The sequence below is a fragment of the Macaca mulatta genome, chromosome 9 (genome assembly GCF_049350105.2).
Source record: "Macaca mulatta isolate MMU2019108-1 chromosome 9, T2T-MMU8v2.0, whole genome shotgun sequence".
NCBI lineage: Eukaryota > Metazoa > Chordata > Mammalia > Primates > Cercopithecidae > Macaca > Macaca mulatta.
In genome coordinates this window covers 125,698,611-125,710,706 of record NC_133414.1, presented here as the reverse complement: position 1 = coordinate 125,710,706, position 12,096 = coordinate 125,698,611, and the positions used below count along the sequence as shown (strand labels likewise).

The 12,096-nt window shown below is 46.1% G+C and overlaps 1 protein-coding gene across 4 annotated transcripts in view; it reads right to left on the bottom strand.

The window, feature by feature from the left end:
* Window positions 1–11,525, bottom strand: part of HABP2 (hyaluronan binding protein 2) — a 39,088-nt gene extending 27,563 nt beyond the window's left edge. Inside the window, exon 1 of one of the 4 annotated variants that reach the window (XM_028826876.2) lies at window positions 11,336–11,525. Coding sequence is in view for 2 of the 4 variants with exons in the window: in XM_001090138.5 (XP_001090138.2) it covers window positions 8,768–8,836 (69 nt within the window). In the remaining 2 variants the exon portion in view is untranslated. Of the gene's footprint in view, window positions 1–8,767; window positions 8,948–11,335 lie in introns of those variants that run through there. The other 3 variants (XM_077947541.1, XM_001090138.5, XM_028826878.2) reach the window with 3 other exon arrangements.
* Window positions 11,526–12,096: the final 571 nt, after the last annotated feature.

The following is a 12,096-nucleotide window of genomic DNA, read 5'->3' as shown; positions in this document are numbered from 1 at the left end:
AATGTTAAAATGCCTAAACCACCAGAGTCTCAAAGTCTGGTGTCCTCCCAGGTTAAGGTTGGTTAGTGAGGAAGGCAGGGAGAGAAGGATCCCATGTCTCTGAGTCTTACTGATTTATAGTGTAATCTCCTTGGTTGTGGGGTGCACATACATATAATCTATTTTGTCCTATCTTTAATCCAGTGATTATTTCAACTAAGATTCTTCCTCTGCCTTCCAGAATTCCAAAACTTCTGGAAGACAAAACAGAAAGCCTAAAAGTCTAAGTTGATGCGTTCCAGGAATTCATTGGTAGAAAATGTTCTCAGAGGGATTAGGAGGCAGTGACGGGGGAGATGGGGCCAGATTTGTCTTTCAGGGAAAGAGGCTCAGCGCAGAATGAACTAAGAGCAGAGAAATCTTCTGCTTGCTGGGTAAAAGGCTGGGACTCTAATCACACCATCCCTTCCTCCTTGCATGTTCTACCCTATGCCTGGTGGTACTCCACATGTTGCCAACCACCAGGGAGGGACTGCGTTACTCCCAAAGGCAGCTGGGGAGGACAGACTAGAGACACTATGGCCATGGTTAAGGCTTGCAACCGCTGGACTGGAAGGTGGACAGGGACAAGTGTGCATAGTTCAGCAGGGCCAGTCCCCCTGCTGGGCAAAGAGCTCAAGGCCAGAGCGAGTAGTGGAGGTGGCAGAGGGCAGAGGCCACCAGTGCCCATGCCAAGTCCTGCCTCATGTTGTTCTTCTCTGGCTCCTGCTACAAAGATAAGTGACGTCATTTCAGCCTGAGTTGAAATCATCACTGGATTAAAGATAGGACAAAATAGACTAGATGTATACACTCCCCACCTCCAAGAAGATTACACTATAAATCAGTAGGATTCACAGACACGGGCTCCTTCTCTCTCTGCCCCTTCCTGACTTTCTGTCTAACCAACTTTATCCTAGAAGACACCAAGATGAGCAGTTGTGCCAAGCCACTCAGTCCTTTTATTTGAAAATTGCGGTAACATATAAAGAACATCATGTTTATCGTTTTGACCATTTTTAAGTGTACCATTCAGTGATACTAATTACATTCACAATGCTGTGTACCCATCACCACGCTCTAATCCCCAAACTTTTTCATCATCCCCAACATAGACTGTACTCGTTGAACAGAAATGCCTCCTTCTTCTCCCTCAGCCCTGCTAATCTCTAGCCTATTTTCTGTCTGCGCATTTGGCAATTCTAAGTATCTCATGGAAGCGGTATCCTACAATATTTGTCGTTCTGGGACTGCCTTTATTTCACTGTGCGTCATGTTTCCAAGGTCTTCTAGGTAGCATGTATCAAACTTTCCTTCCTTTTTACAGCTAAATAGTATTCCATTGTCTCCATCTATCTAAACACATGTTGTTTATGCATTCATCTCTTGATGGACATGGGTCATTTACACCTTTTGGCTATTGTGAATAATGCTGCTATGAACATTGGTGTACAGCTTTCTGTTCGTCTCTGCTTTCAGTTCTTTTAGATATGTGCTTAGATGTGGAATTGCTGGGTCCTAGAGTAGTTCTACGTTTAACTTTGTCGGGGACCGCCATACTGTTTTCCACAGTGGCCACACCATTTTACATACCTACCAGTAAGAGTTCCAATTTCTCCACATTGTCACCCACACTTGTTATTCCCCATTCTTGAAAATGATAGCCATCCTAACAGGTATGAAGTGAGCCATCCTAATAGGTGTGAAGTGGTGCCACTCCGTCCCTTCGTAGGCACAGGAATCTTGCCCTTCTTGCTTTTGCACACGTTGTTCAATGCCGTCTCAAGACTGGCAGGTTCACGGCAGCTTTGCTTTCACTTGAAGCTCAGGGCAAGGGGGCAAAGACTCTCACGGGGAAATGTGGAAGCCGAAGGAGAAGGCGCTGGCCAGCAGTGCCTGTGGATGGTTTCCTTCCTGGATACCTGGGTGAAGCTGTTCACCAGACCACAGTGATGAGCCAGGAGCCACTGTAGAGAGGAACTGGCTTAGACCCTTCATCTGCAGAGGAGGAAGCTGAGGCCCAGCATGGTGAAGTGGCTTCACCATGGACAAGGACAAGGATGCATTGGGGCAGGGGAGGGACTCAAGCTCGGGTCTCCTAGCTCCGACACCGGTCACCTGTGCCTAGCTCAGAGGGACTCTGTGCAGCTTCCCTGCTCTAAAGCCCAGAGCTGGCCAGTCAGACCCTGCCCAGCTAAGGGCTGAGCTGCAGCTTCCTGTGACAGTGGCAGGCAGAGATGAGACAGGGGTAAGGGGCAGAAAGAGAAGAGACCCATTTGTACATCCGGGGAATTTCCATTTTAAAGACATTGGTTCTTAAACCTCAATGTGCGTAAGAATTGTCTGGGCAGCTTGATAAAAATACAGATCCCTGGGGCCCACCTGCAGAGGTTGTGTGTCCATGGGTCTGAGGTGGGCCGGGAACACAACACCCGTGTTCCACCAGTGCCCAGGCGACTCTGCCCTTGGCCACATTTTGGTTATACCAAGCTCTCTTGGATGTGAAGCTTCTGTCTGAGGGGACTCAGGGCCTATCTCTGCTCCTGTGCAAGTTGTTGAGTTTCTCTGTGCCTCAGTTTCCCCAATTATAAAAGTAAGACTTCCCTCTCCCAATTCCAGTGTTTTATTCAAGGAGCTTTGGCTGCTCAGGAGGAGAATGGCATTTGCAATGATTACTCTGCAGGTGAGACTTGGTGAGAAATACCTGTACAAACGGCTCATCCCAGGGACTTGGGGCAAACAGATGGTGGTGGAGGGGAGCTTTGAAGGTTAGGGAGTGAGGCCATCCAAGACAAGGAGCCTGGGTAAAAATTCTGCATCTGATAATGCTCTTGGAAGACTTTTTAAAAGGCAAGCAAAGGCCAGGTGCAGTGGCTCACGCCTGTAATTCCAGCACTTTGGGAGGCCAGGGCAGGTGGATCACTTGAGGTCAGGAGTTTGAGACCAGCCTGGCCAGGATGGTGAAACCCTGTGTCTACCAAGAATACAAAAATTAGCTGGGCGTGGTGGAGGGTGCCTGTAATCCCAGCTACTTGGGAGGCTGAGTCAGGAGAATTGCTTTAACATGGGAGGCAGAGGTTGCATTGAGCCAAGATCGCACCATTGCACTCCAGCCTGAGCAACAGAGTGAGACTTTATCTCAAAAAAAAAAAAAAATTAAGACAAGCAAGTGGACAAAACCGAAGCTCAGCTGATGGTGGGGCCTGCCTTATATAAGCACAAGCCCCCACATTGCCCTTTTTGGTCAATCAGCCCCAGCAAATAGCCCAGAGCTTCAGGAAGGTAACTCCCCCGCTGGGCATCAGCGCCACCTCTGCTGAAGCTGTGCTCACTCCTGCACTTTTCAAGGCATCAGATGTGAGCCACTGGGGGTATCTGAGTTGATTGAGGTGGTGCCTAGCCAGGACGTGAAATAACAGCATTAGAATAAAACAGAAACAGCGTGAGAAAGTCTTTCTTTTCTCAGGTTGACTGTCCTTCCAATCCCACCAGGGGGAAGGACTGCTGGGTCTCTATCCTCTGCCTCCTGCTGATCTTTCCTCTAAGGAGGAGAAAGCTGCTTCAGGCTCAGAGCTTTAGCATGTCACCAGCAGCCAGCTAGAATTCAACGACATCACTTCGTTTTCTTTGTAGTAATGACAATTTCCTTTAGAACTAAATCAATTTAGAGAAAAGGTGAGTCTTTAACAAAAGTATTAAGAAACTAATTTGGGCGTTGGCAGAATTTCTGAAGATGGCTTCATTCATGACTGAAGTTTTGAAAACACTGAATGAACTGGTTTGCTAGCTGGCAAGACTCGATCCTTGTGATGTTGGAAAGCAAAGCTTCGGGGCTACTGAGGGACCGTCCAGGTGGGAGTGACTTTGTCTCCTTCTGGAAGCTGGAGTCTCAGGCTGCTGCCCATTTTGACACCTTTGATACCACACGGAACGGTCTTGTCTGTCTTTGGGTGGTGCCAGGCATGATGATCTCAACCACAGTGCTTATGAGCAAAGAACTTGGAGTTGGACAGACCTTGAATCCCAGAACTGTAACCTCCCAGAGGTGCCATCTTGGGTAGACGATTTAACTGCTCTGTGCTTAGTTTCTTGTCTATGAAATGAGAATGACATTGGTCTCTGCCTCATAGGGTTTGGGGGAAGCTTAAATGAGATAATAAACATAAAGCATGCCTCATCTGGTATAGGTAAAGACTTCATAAATGGTTGCTGCTACTATTAATTATTGTGATTACTCTTACTGCGATTATTATTAGCCACTGTTGTCAGTGAGTTCGTTTTGTTTCCTCAGAGTGCACCCCTGCAGGAAGGGCCGACTAAGGAGAACTTACTCAGCGTCAACTTTTCCTGGAACTTGTTTGCGGGTCACAGGCATGGCGCACCAACCCCCTCCCCCCACCATTTTTCCTGGGATCGTTGCCAAGTCTTAAGCCAGGAAACCTTGTTATATTAATTATGAAGAAAAAGCATGTTTTATTTAAAATCCCGGCTGCCGAATATTCTGCCATGCTGTTTCTCTGTGACAGCAGAATTGCTCTTGCATTTAGGAAACTCTAATGAATTTAAAATATAAATATACCTGTGCCTATATACGCGTGTGATTTCCCGCGACCTGATTTCCCTAAATACCAGTGTACACTGCTAAAGGTAATGAGTTGGACTTGCGCTTCCGATCAGTTAAAAAAAAAATCTATGAGCATTTGCAGTGAAATTCAGTCCCTCCCCTTTCTCTAAGACTGTGTAGATGGCAGTAAGAGGGAGGAATGCCTCTTCAGTCTCTACTAGGCCCGAAAGAGACCGGCATTCTGGAGGCTTTGAAAAGAGTAGCTCCCATCTTCCTGTCCAAGGCCTTGTTTGGTCCTGGAGCCCATGCAGGTGTGGATGCTTGAATTAATCAGATGCTGAGCCTGGTCACTTGCCCATCTCACACTGGCTTCGATAAGTCAATATCCACAGCATTTCTGAGCAATAGCCAGAGAAGTGCACTAAGGCAGAACCAGGCAGACAATGCACACTGGTCAAGAGAAAGGCTTCTAGATAGTATGGGGGCCAGGCATGATGTCTCACACCTGTCATCTCAGCACTTTGAGAGGCCAAGGCAAGAGGATCATTTAAGGTCAGGAGTTCGATACCAGCCTGTGGAACATAGCAAAAACCAGTCTCTGGGAAACTCAGCTTCCTTCCTTCCTTCCTTCCTTCCTTCCTTCCTTCCTTCCTTCCTTCCTTCCTTCTTTCCTTCCTTTCTTTCTTTCTGAGAGAGGATGCAATGGCACCTTCTCTCCTCATTGCAGTCTCCACCTCCTGGGCTCAAGTGATGCTTCTGCCTCAGCCTCCCAAGTAGCTGAGGCTACAGACATATACCACCACACCTACTTAATTAAAAAAATTTTTTTTTTTGGTAGAGACAGGGTCTTGCTATGTTGCTAGTCTCAAACTCCTGGCCTCAAGCAATCCTCCCACCTTGGCCTCCCAAAGTGCTGGGATTCAGGCATGAACTAGCACGCCTGGCCTCAAACTTCTAATAACAGCAGCAGTGGCTAGCCCTCTCCATGGTGCCAGCCAAGAATGGGAACCCAGTGCTACTCAAATGTCTGATTTTCAAGAAAAGCTGGGAATCTGTGTCTTTATGGGAAATGTTCTGTGTTCCGATTTTCAAATGTGGCCAAGCAATGAAAATAAAACTAAAATTCTCTTTGAGCCAATCTTCTACCCACCAAATTAAGCTTGAGCTGTGAGCAAAGTGTATTTCAAGCTGCCAATTTGCAACTTCTGACCTAGGCAGACTTTTCTGTGGCTCTATACCTGGGAAGATCCTAGAGTTCTAGGGTTTCAAAAGCCCGGAAATGTAAACATTGTTTTAATTGAAAGCACCTCCTTTGCAGGGGAGAGAAGGCTTTGTCTTTCCTCCTTTCTAGGGATGGGCTGAGTAAGCAGGCAAGCTTGACAAGCATTGTCCTCTGGTTTCTGGGCTTGGAGAGGTCAAATTCCATTATGGCTGAGCCCAGCTGGGCCCCAAATCACTCGAAGAATCCTAGCAAGAAGAGAGTTCTAAGACAGTCCTTGTCTTATTTACAGTTTAGCAGGCCTCCTGTGATGAACGTGGAGTCAGACAGTTCTGGCCCCAATCCTGGCCGGAAAGTTAGTTTAACATCTCTGGGTTTGTATCTTATCCATAAGACAGGGATAATGATATGAGGCTGTGCTGGACAGGTGCTCAAAAATGATAGGTTAGAAAAACCAAATCTCGACTAGAACAGGAAGGCACAATGAATGATGCCCTGGAGTTCACAGCAATGATTTTTGACCCGTATCTCTTGGGCTAGTGGATATCAGAATAAAAATCTCCACGACAGATGATTCCAAAGAACAGTCCTCATTTGCTACATGATCTGAATTCACGGGAGAGTACCTGGGCATCTTTCCAATGAATAGTGACCACAGATCTTGCAGCTGCCTTTCTTTGGAATTTCAGAGACACGTGGAGTCCATTGCGCTTCACCCAGCAAACATGTGCCTGGTCTAAGAGCCTCCTTTCCCTACAGGAAAAGCCATGCCCCTGAAGCTGTACGAGCCAATGAAATCTCATCCTCACCCAGGGCCCCAGACAGGAGACTGTCTACGTGGAAACCAGTCTATAATCTAGAGCTCAGCTCTGCCACTCATCAGCTATACGACTTGGGACTGGCCCAGTTTTCCAGCTTCGTTTCTGTAAAATGGGAGCATAGTAGGAATTATTTCTTGGGGTCCTTCCAGAGATGAACTAATTCATGGAAAGTTCAGGGCTAGTACTCAGGACTCCTCATTAAACGGTAGCAGTTAGTTATGACTTTTAGCTGTGTGGGGCTGGAGAGGCCACCCAGCCCAGCTGGCTATGTGGCTTCTTTACCCCTCATGATGCCCCAAACTCTCCAAAGCATCTGAACGACTTGGCCACTCTCCCCCGATGTCTGTGTGCCGGCCTGTGGAACACAAGCCGCCTTCCCGACCACCTGTCTGGCACACATCTGGGGTAAGAAAGCATTCCAAAGCCCCGAATCCTCTCTTTGGAATTGACTAAGCTCATTGCCTGAAGGCTAACTCTCATATTTTCTCTTTTATCCATTATTGACTTATAATTTCATCGCTAACCCTAAAAATTCACTAGGGTTTGCAAAAAAGGGATTTTTCGGGACCATTATCCTTTTGTGAACTTCAAACAGACTGTGTCAATGTTTCTCCTTGCCTGCAAAGTTTAGGATCTAATTCTTTCCGACTGGTATGTTCTCTGGGCCCCGTGTGGGCCTCCAATGATTTCTCCTTCCTTTCTCTAGACCTGTGGCATTTCTGCTGTGTCTCGGCCTCAGACACCCAACAAGCCATCAAATGATGTAGGGGCTTGACAACAATTTGTAATTGCAGCCACCACACACACACAAGTCATGATTTGAAAAGAAAACCCTTTCAGAAGTGAGTCACTTGGCAACTTAATGCAGAGCTAAGATAGGTGTCTGAGCACAGTTGACGGAAAAGAAAGGAGAAGCTATTGTTTTAAAAACATGCTAATCAGAAAACCTGTAACTTAATCTGCTTCCTTCAGGAAATGCTCTGCGGAGTGAAATGGGGAACAAAATGCAAAGGTACTAAATCAGACAGAGAGGTTATGACTGTTATTTCAGTTCTTATCCTCTGCCCGCTTTCTAGCACCCCTCCCCAATAAGGCGGAGCACTCCCTGATTTTTATAGAGAAGTTGTGTTCATTCTTGACATTTTAAGGGAGTAGAGCTCACATTTATTTGCAAGCCACATACATGACCTTGTTTAATTGCAGCCCTCCCCAAATCTATGAGAGGTTAGCACTTGATCTGCAGAAGACAACACTGAGGCTCAGACAGATTATGTTCCTTGCCCAACATTCCACAGCTAGAATGTGGCAAAGCTGAGATTCAAACCCTGGCCCCAAAGCCTACATTCATGCCTCAGACTCCAACCAGCACAGAACGCCCAGGAGACTCTATTTCTGTGCAAGGCCCTCTTTCACATGCTCGCAGAGATCCATCTGACACTCTTGGACCACGGCACGCAGAAGGAACTAACATCTTGACAAGTCATCTGCTCCGTAAGGTCCTGAGTCCTCCATTCAACACTCTCTGATGGGACTTCCCTTCCCTGCTCACTGCAACCTCCCTTGGGCCCCTGCTCACCCTCTCTGCCTCATCCGCTGCTGTCATGGGAAAAAGGAGACAAAGTACTAAACACAAAGCTTCTCCCCAAATCCAAACGATTTATGCAGACCCATTTCCAGGATCGTTTGCAGTCACCAGGCTTCCCCTCTAAGGCCATAGTGCATTGGTTTTTACCCTAGAGTCAGCCCCAAGTTGCTGGAAAACTGTGTGTGTCAACACCGATAGATAGGTATATTTTCCTGGGGAGAGAGTTTATAGCTTTCCATGCTTCTCAAAGGGGTCTATGAGATCCACGACAGGTTACAGCACATGCCCTGGGGCACATTTTCTTGCCCCAGTCTCCTTTGCTGGAATGCGTTCATCAAGTCTCTGCTCCAAGGTGGCTCAAGTCAGACACATGTTCCCATGGGAGTGGCTGTTCAAAAGAAACCAAGCCACAGACCTGCACTGATTCTTGTAGTTAGAACATCTCCAACTTGGCAACTCCAGCCTTTCACTCTGAAGTTTCTCATCACTCCCAGCCTAGCTTGGTCCTCCTGGTAAACTTCAGAGTCTCTCAACTACAGTTATTAGAAAAGAACACTTACCCCACAGGCTGTCTTTCCCACCAGAGCCATTAACAGCAGAACATGGAGATCAGACGTCCTGGCAAACATCTTTGTAGTTTAAGGACTTGTGTTTTGCTCTCAATAAAATTTCTTTTGTTGTCTATGCCTTTAGGGGGGAAAAATGTCAGTCTCCAAGGATTCAGGAACAAATGAAGAGGATGCAAATTATTAACTAGGCATCAAATACTGTTTAATGTTTAATGTTTTGCAAACCAACTATCTTGATTAAACAAATGGCAACTTTGGGGCTGGGCTGAGTCATGAGGTGGTTTCTCTTCTGGGGAGAAACTCTCCAAAGAAAGTAGCTGACATAAAGAGCCCCCGGCTCCACGGTGCACACGGCAGCTGCTGGGTGTTCCGTGCAGAAAGCCTGACAGTGTAACTAGCATCCCAGCCTCAGGATAAAAGATCAGGTGAAGCCTGTGCCACAGGCCTCTGCCAGTGCCGATTTGTACAGAATGTTAATAGACTTCTGGTTCATCAAATCGCAAACAGAATTAAGGCATGGATGGGTTCCTAATAACATCACACTTTATATTCGTGAGAGATAAATTAAAGGATGCAAAACTGCTATTGACAAACATTGATTCTGGGCCCTTTGAAGTGTTGCCCACAGTTGCTTGTTGCCTTCAAAAGTTTTCTTTTAAACCTCATTACATAAGGCTTTTACTTTTTAATTATTTTTCCCCTTTCGTTGGAGTCTTTCTTTGATCAAGGGGAGGAAAAAAAACATGGTGTTCATATTTCGGGACAATTGTTTCCTATGTTCCTTATTTAGTTATGCTGGTTGCAGGTAGAGTTCTATTAAGCAGCAATTACCTATTAAGTGTGGGTTCTTGTGGACACAATTGATCTCCTTAATAGGCATGATCTTGATCTCCTGTAAACAACTGACTGCCCACAGTAATCTATGCCTGGGTTCCAGGAATCCTCCGGACCTGAGTCATAAATCCAGATTTTGAAATGCCGCTGCCAGCGGAGGACATGCTCACCCGTGCCCCCTGCCCAGTCCTTCCCCCATTTGCTATCCCTGTTTGGCACGAGGACTGCGTCAGTGGTTGCATCTACTTCTGAAAGCCAAGTTGCCAGCCTGGGAGGGCCTCACAGGTCCGAGCCCGGAAGAATGCCCCAGTCACCAGACGAGCCTTGAAGGACTGGCCAAGTCCTGGTCCTGCCATTTTACCTCCTAAATAACTTATTTTCTTTTATCCATTCTATTTTAGGCAGCCATCAACTCCCCCCACCCCATCCCCTGCACCATCCCCATCCACCTGATCACCATAATACATGCCCATGTTAGTAGTCCCTTTTTCTTTTTCTTCTTCTTCTTCTTCTTCTTCTTCTTCTTCTTCTTCTTCTTCTTCTTCTTCTTATTATTATTATTATTATTTTGAGACAGAGTCTCACTCTGTCATCCAGGCTGGAGTGCAGTGGCATGATCTTGGCTCACTGCAACCTCCGCCTCCCAGGTTCAAGTGATTCTCCTGTCTCAGCCTCCTGAGTAGCTGGGACTACAGGTGCCTGCCACCACGCCTGGCTGATTTTTGTATTTTTAGTAGAAATGGGATTTCACCATCTTGGCCAGGCTGGTCTCAAACTCCTGACCTCAGGTGATCCATCCGCCTCCGGCTCCCAAAGTGCTAGTATTACAGGCGTGAGCCACCACGCCTGGCTGTAGTCCCTTTTCCTAGAAAGTTCTTCTCTAGCCTTACTCTGTCCTTCCCCTAATCCTTATGACAACCATACATCTGTTAACTAGAACGCTGCTCACTCTTGAGCAAGTTAATTTCGTTAACTCTCCTAGTTAATGCATCTTCCATCTTTTAGCCCAAACATTACTTCCTCAGAAGCCCTGCATGCATTTCTTCATTACAGCATTTATCGAGGTCGTAATGTCACAGCCGTATTGCTATTTCATTAATATTTGTTCCCCATTGTCCCTATTGTTTCCTATGTTCCTTATTTAGCTATTAGACTGAAAACTCAGGACAGCAGGCCCTCAGGAAGAGCAGGCCCTCTGTTTCGATCACCACTGAATCCTTGGCATAGGTGCCCAGCACTGGATAGGCACTCAATAAATTTATGTTGGCTGGAATGAACAAATGAATAACCACTTTATTCACGTGACAGTTGGACAAGTTATCACCAGGATGCCTTAGATAGCATAGCCAACTCAATGTGAAAGGAAAAACTGGATGTGAAAAACTAAAAGCATTTGTGAAATTTTAAGCACACGTCAACTTATTCATGAACACTCCATTAATATTCATCAAATACTTACAGAGGCTGTGCTGTGAGCCAGGCATTGGTGATGTGGGGAGAAGGAGGCAGGTGTGTGAACTGGTTGAGGAGGAGATGGGCAGAGAGTGAAAAAGTAAACAGTCAATTTTCGTTAGTGATTTCTACAAAAAAGAGTGAAGCAAGGTGATGGAATAGAAATCCTCATGGGCGGGAGGATGGGAGGTGGCTATGATGACATGGTGGCCACGGTGACATGGTGGTTAAACAGGGTATCTGTGCAGTGCTGAGGATTTTGTTGGTGGTTACCTGATCCCGGAGCAAGGGCCAAGGAGGCAGCACACATGAGGACTTTGCTGGAGTCTTCACAGTGTTTGTACAGATGGTAAAAAACAAAAACGGAAATGTTCAGGCAAGCCAAACCACGAAATCACTCAGGAGACTCAGGCGTCTCTCTTCCCCTCCACTGCCTTGTGTGAATTACTGACCTTCTGACTTTGTGGAGAGATTCCCAGAAAACAAGCCAGAAGCTTTTCTTCCTGTGTCAACAGGAAGTGACCTGGTGAGTTTGCTGTTCATCTTTGTAATCAGATTAATTTCCCTGACATGTAATCTTCTCTTTATTTTCAAACAAAAGGGAACAATTTTGCTCTTTTTGTAATAAACTGCAGGCCTTCCACATATTGTCTCTTATTTCCCTAAAGTTTTGTTATCATGACAAAGTGAAATTAAATAAATTTCTACACTTGGTCTTAAAGGAGAGAATTCTCTAAAATATACTTAATCTTTTTTAATTTAGAAGGACAAAAGAGGCTGGCTAATCATGTAATATGTCTTTATCTGGGGAGCTGGAACTAACCTACCTGGGATCTCTGGTTTTTAAATCCAAACACAAAGCCTTTAGTACTCATCCAGATGGGGATTTCAAATGTTATCAAGTTAATCTGGTCTCTCTGTTTCCTGGGTGACACTTTCTCACGTGTTAGGTTGCACACCACTGGAGAGAGTCCCTGCCCTGCATGGGAACCTTGAGATTCTGGTTCTCTAGTTGGCTGATTCTTTACCAAAAG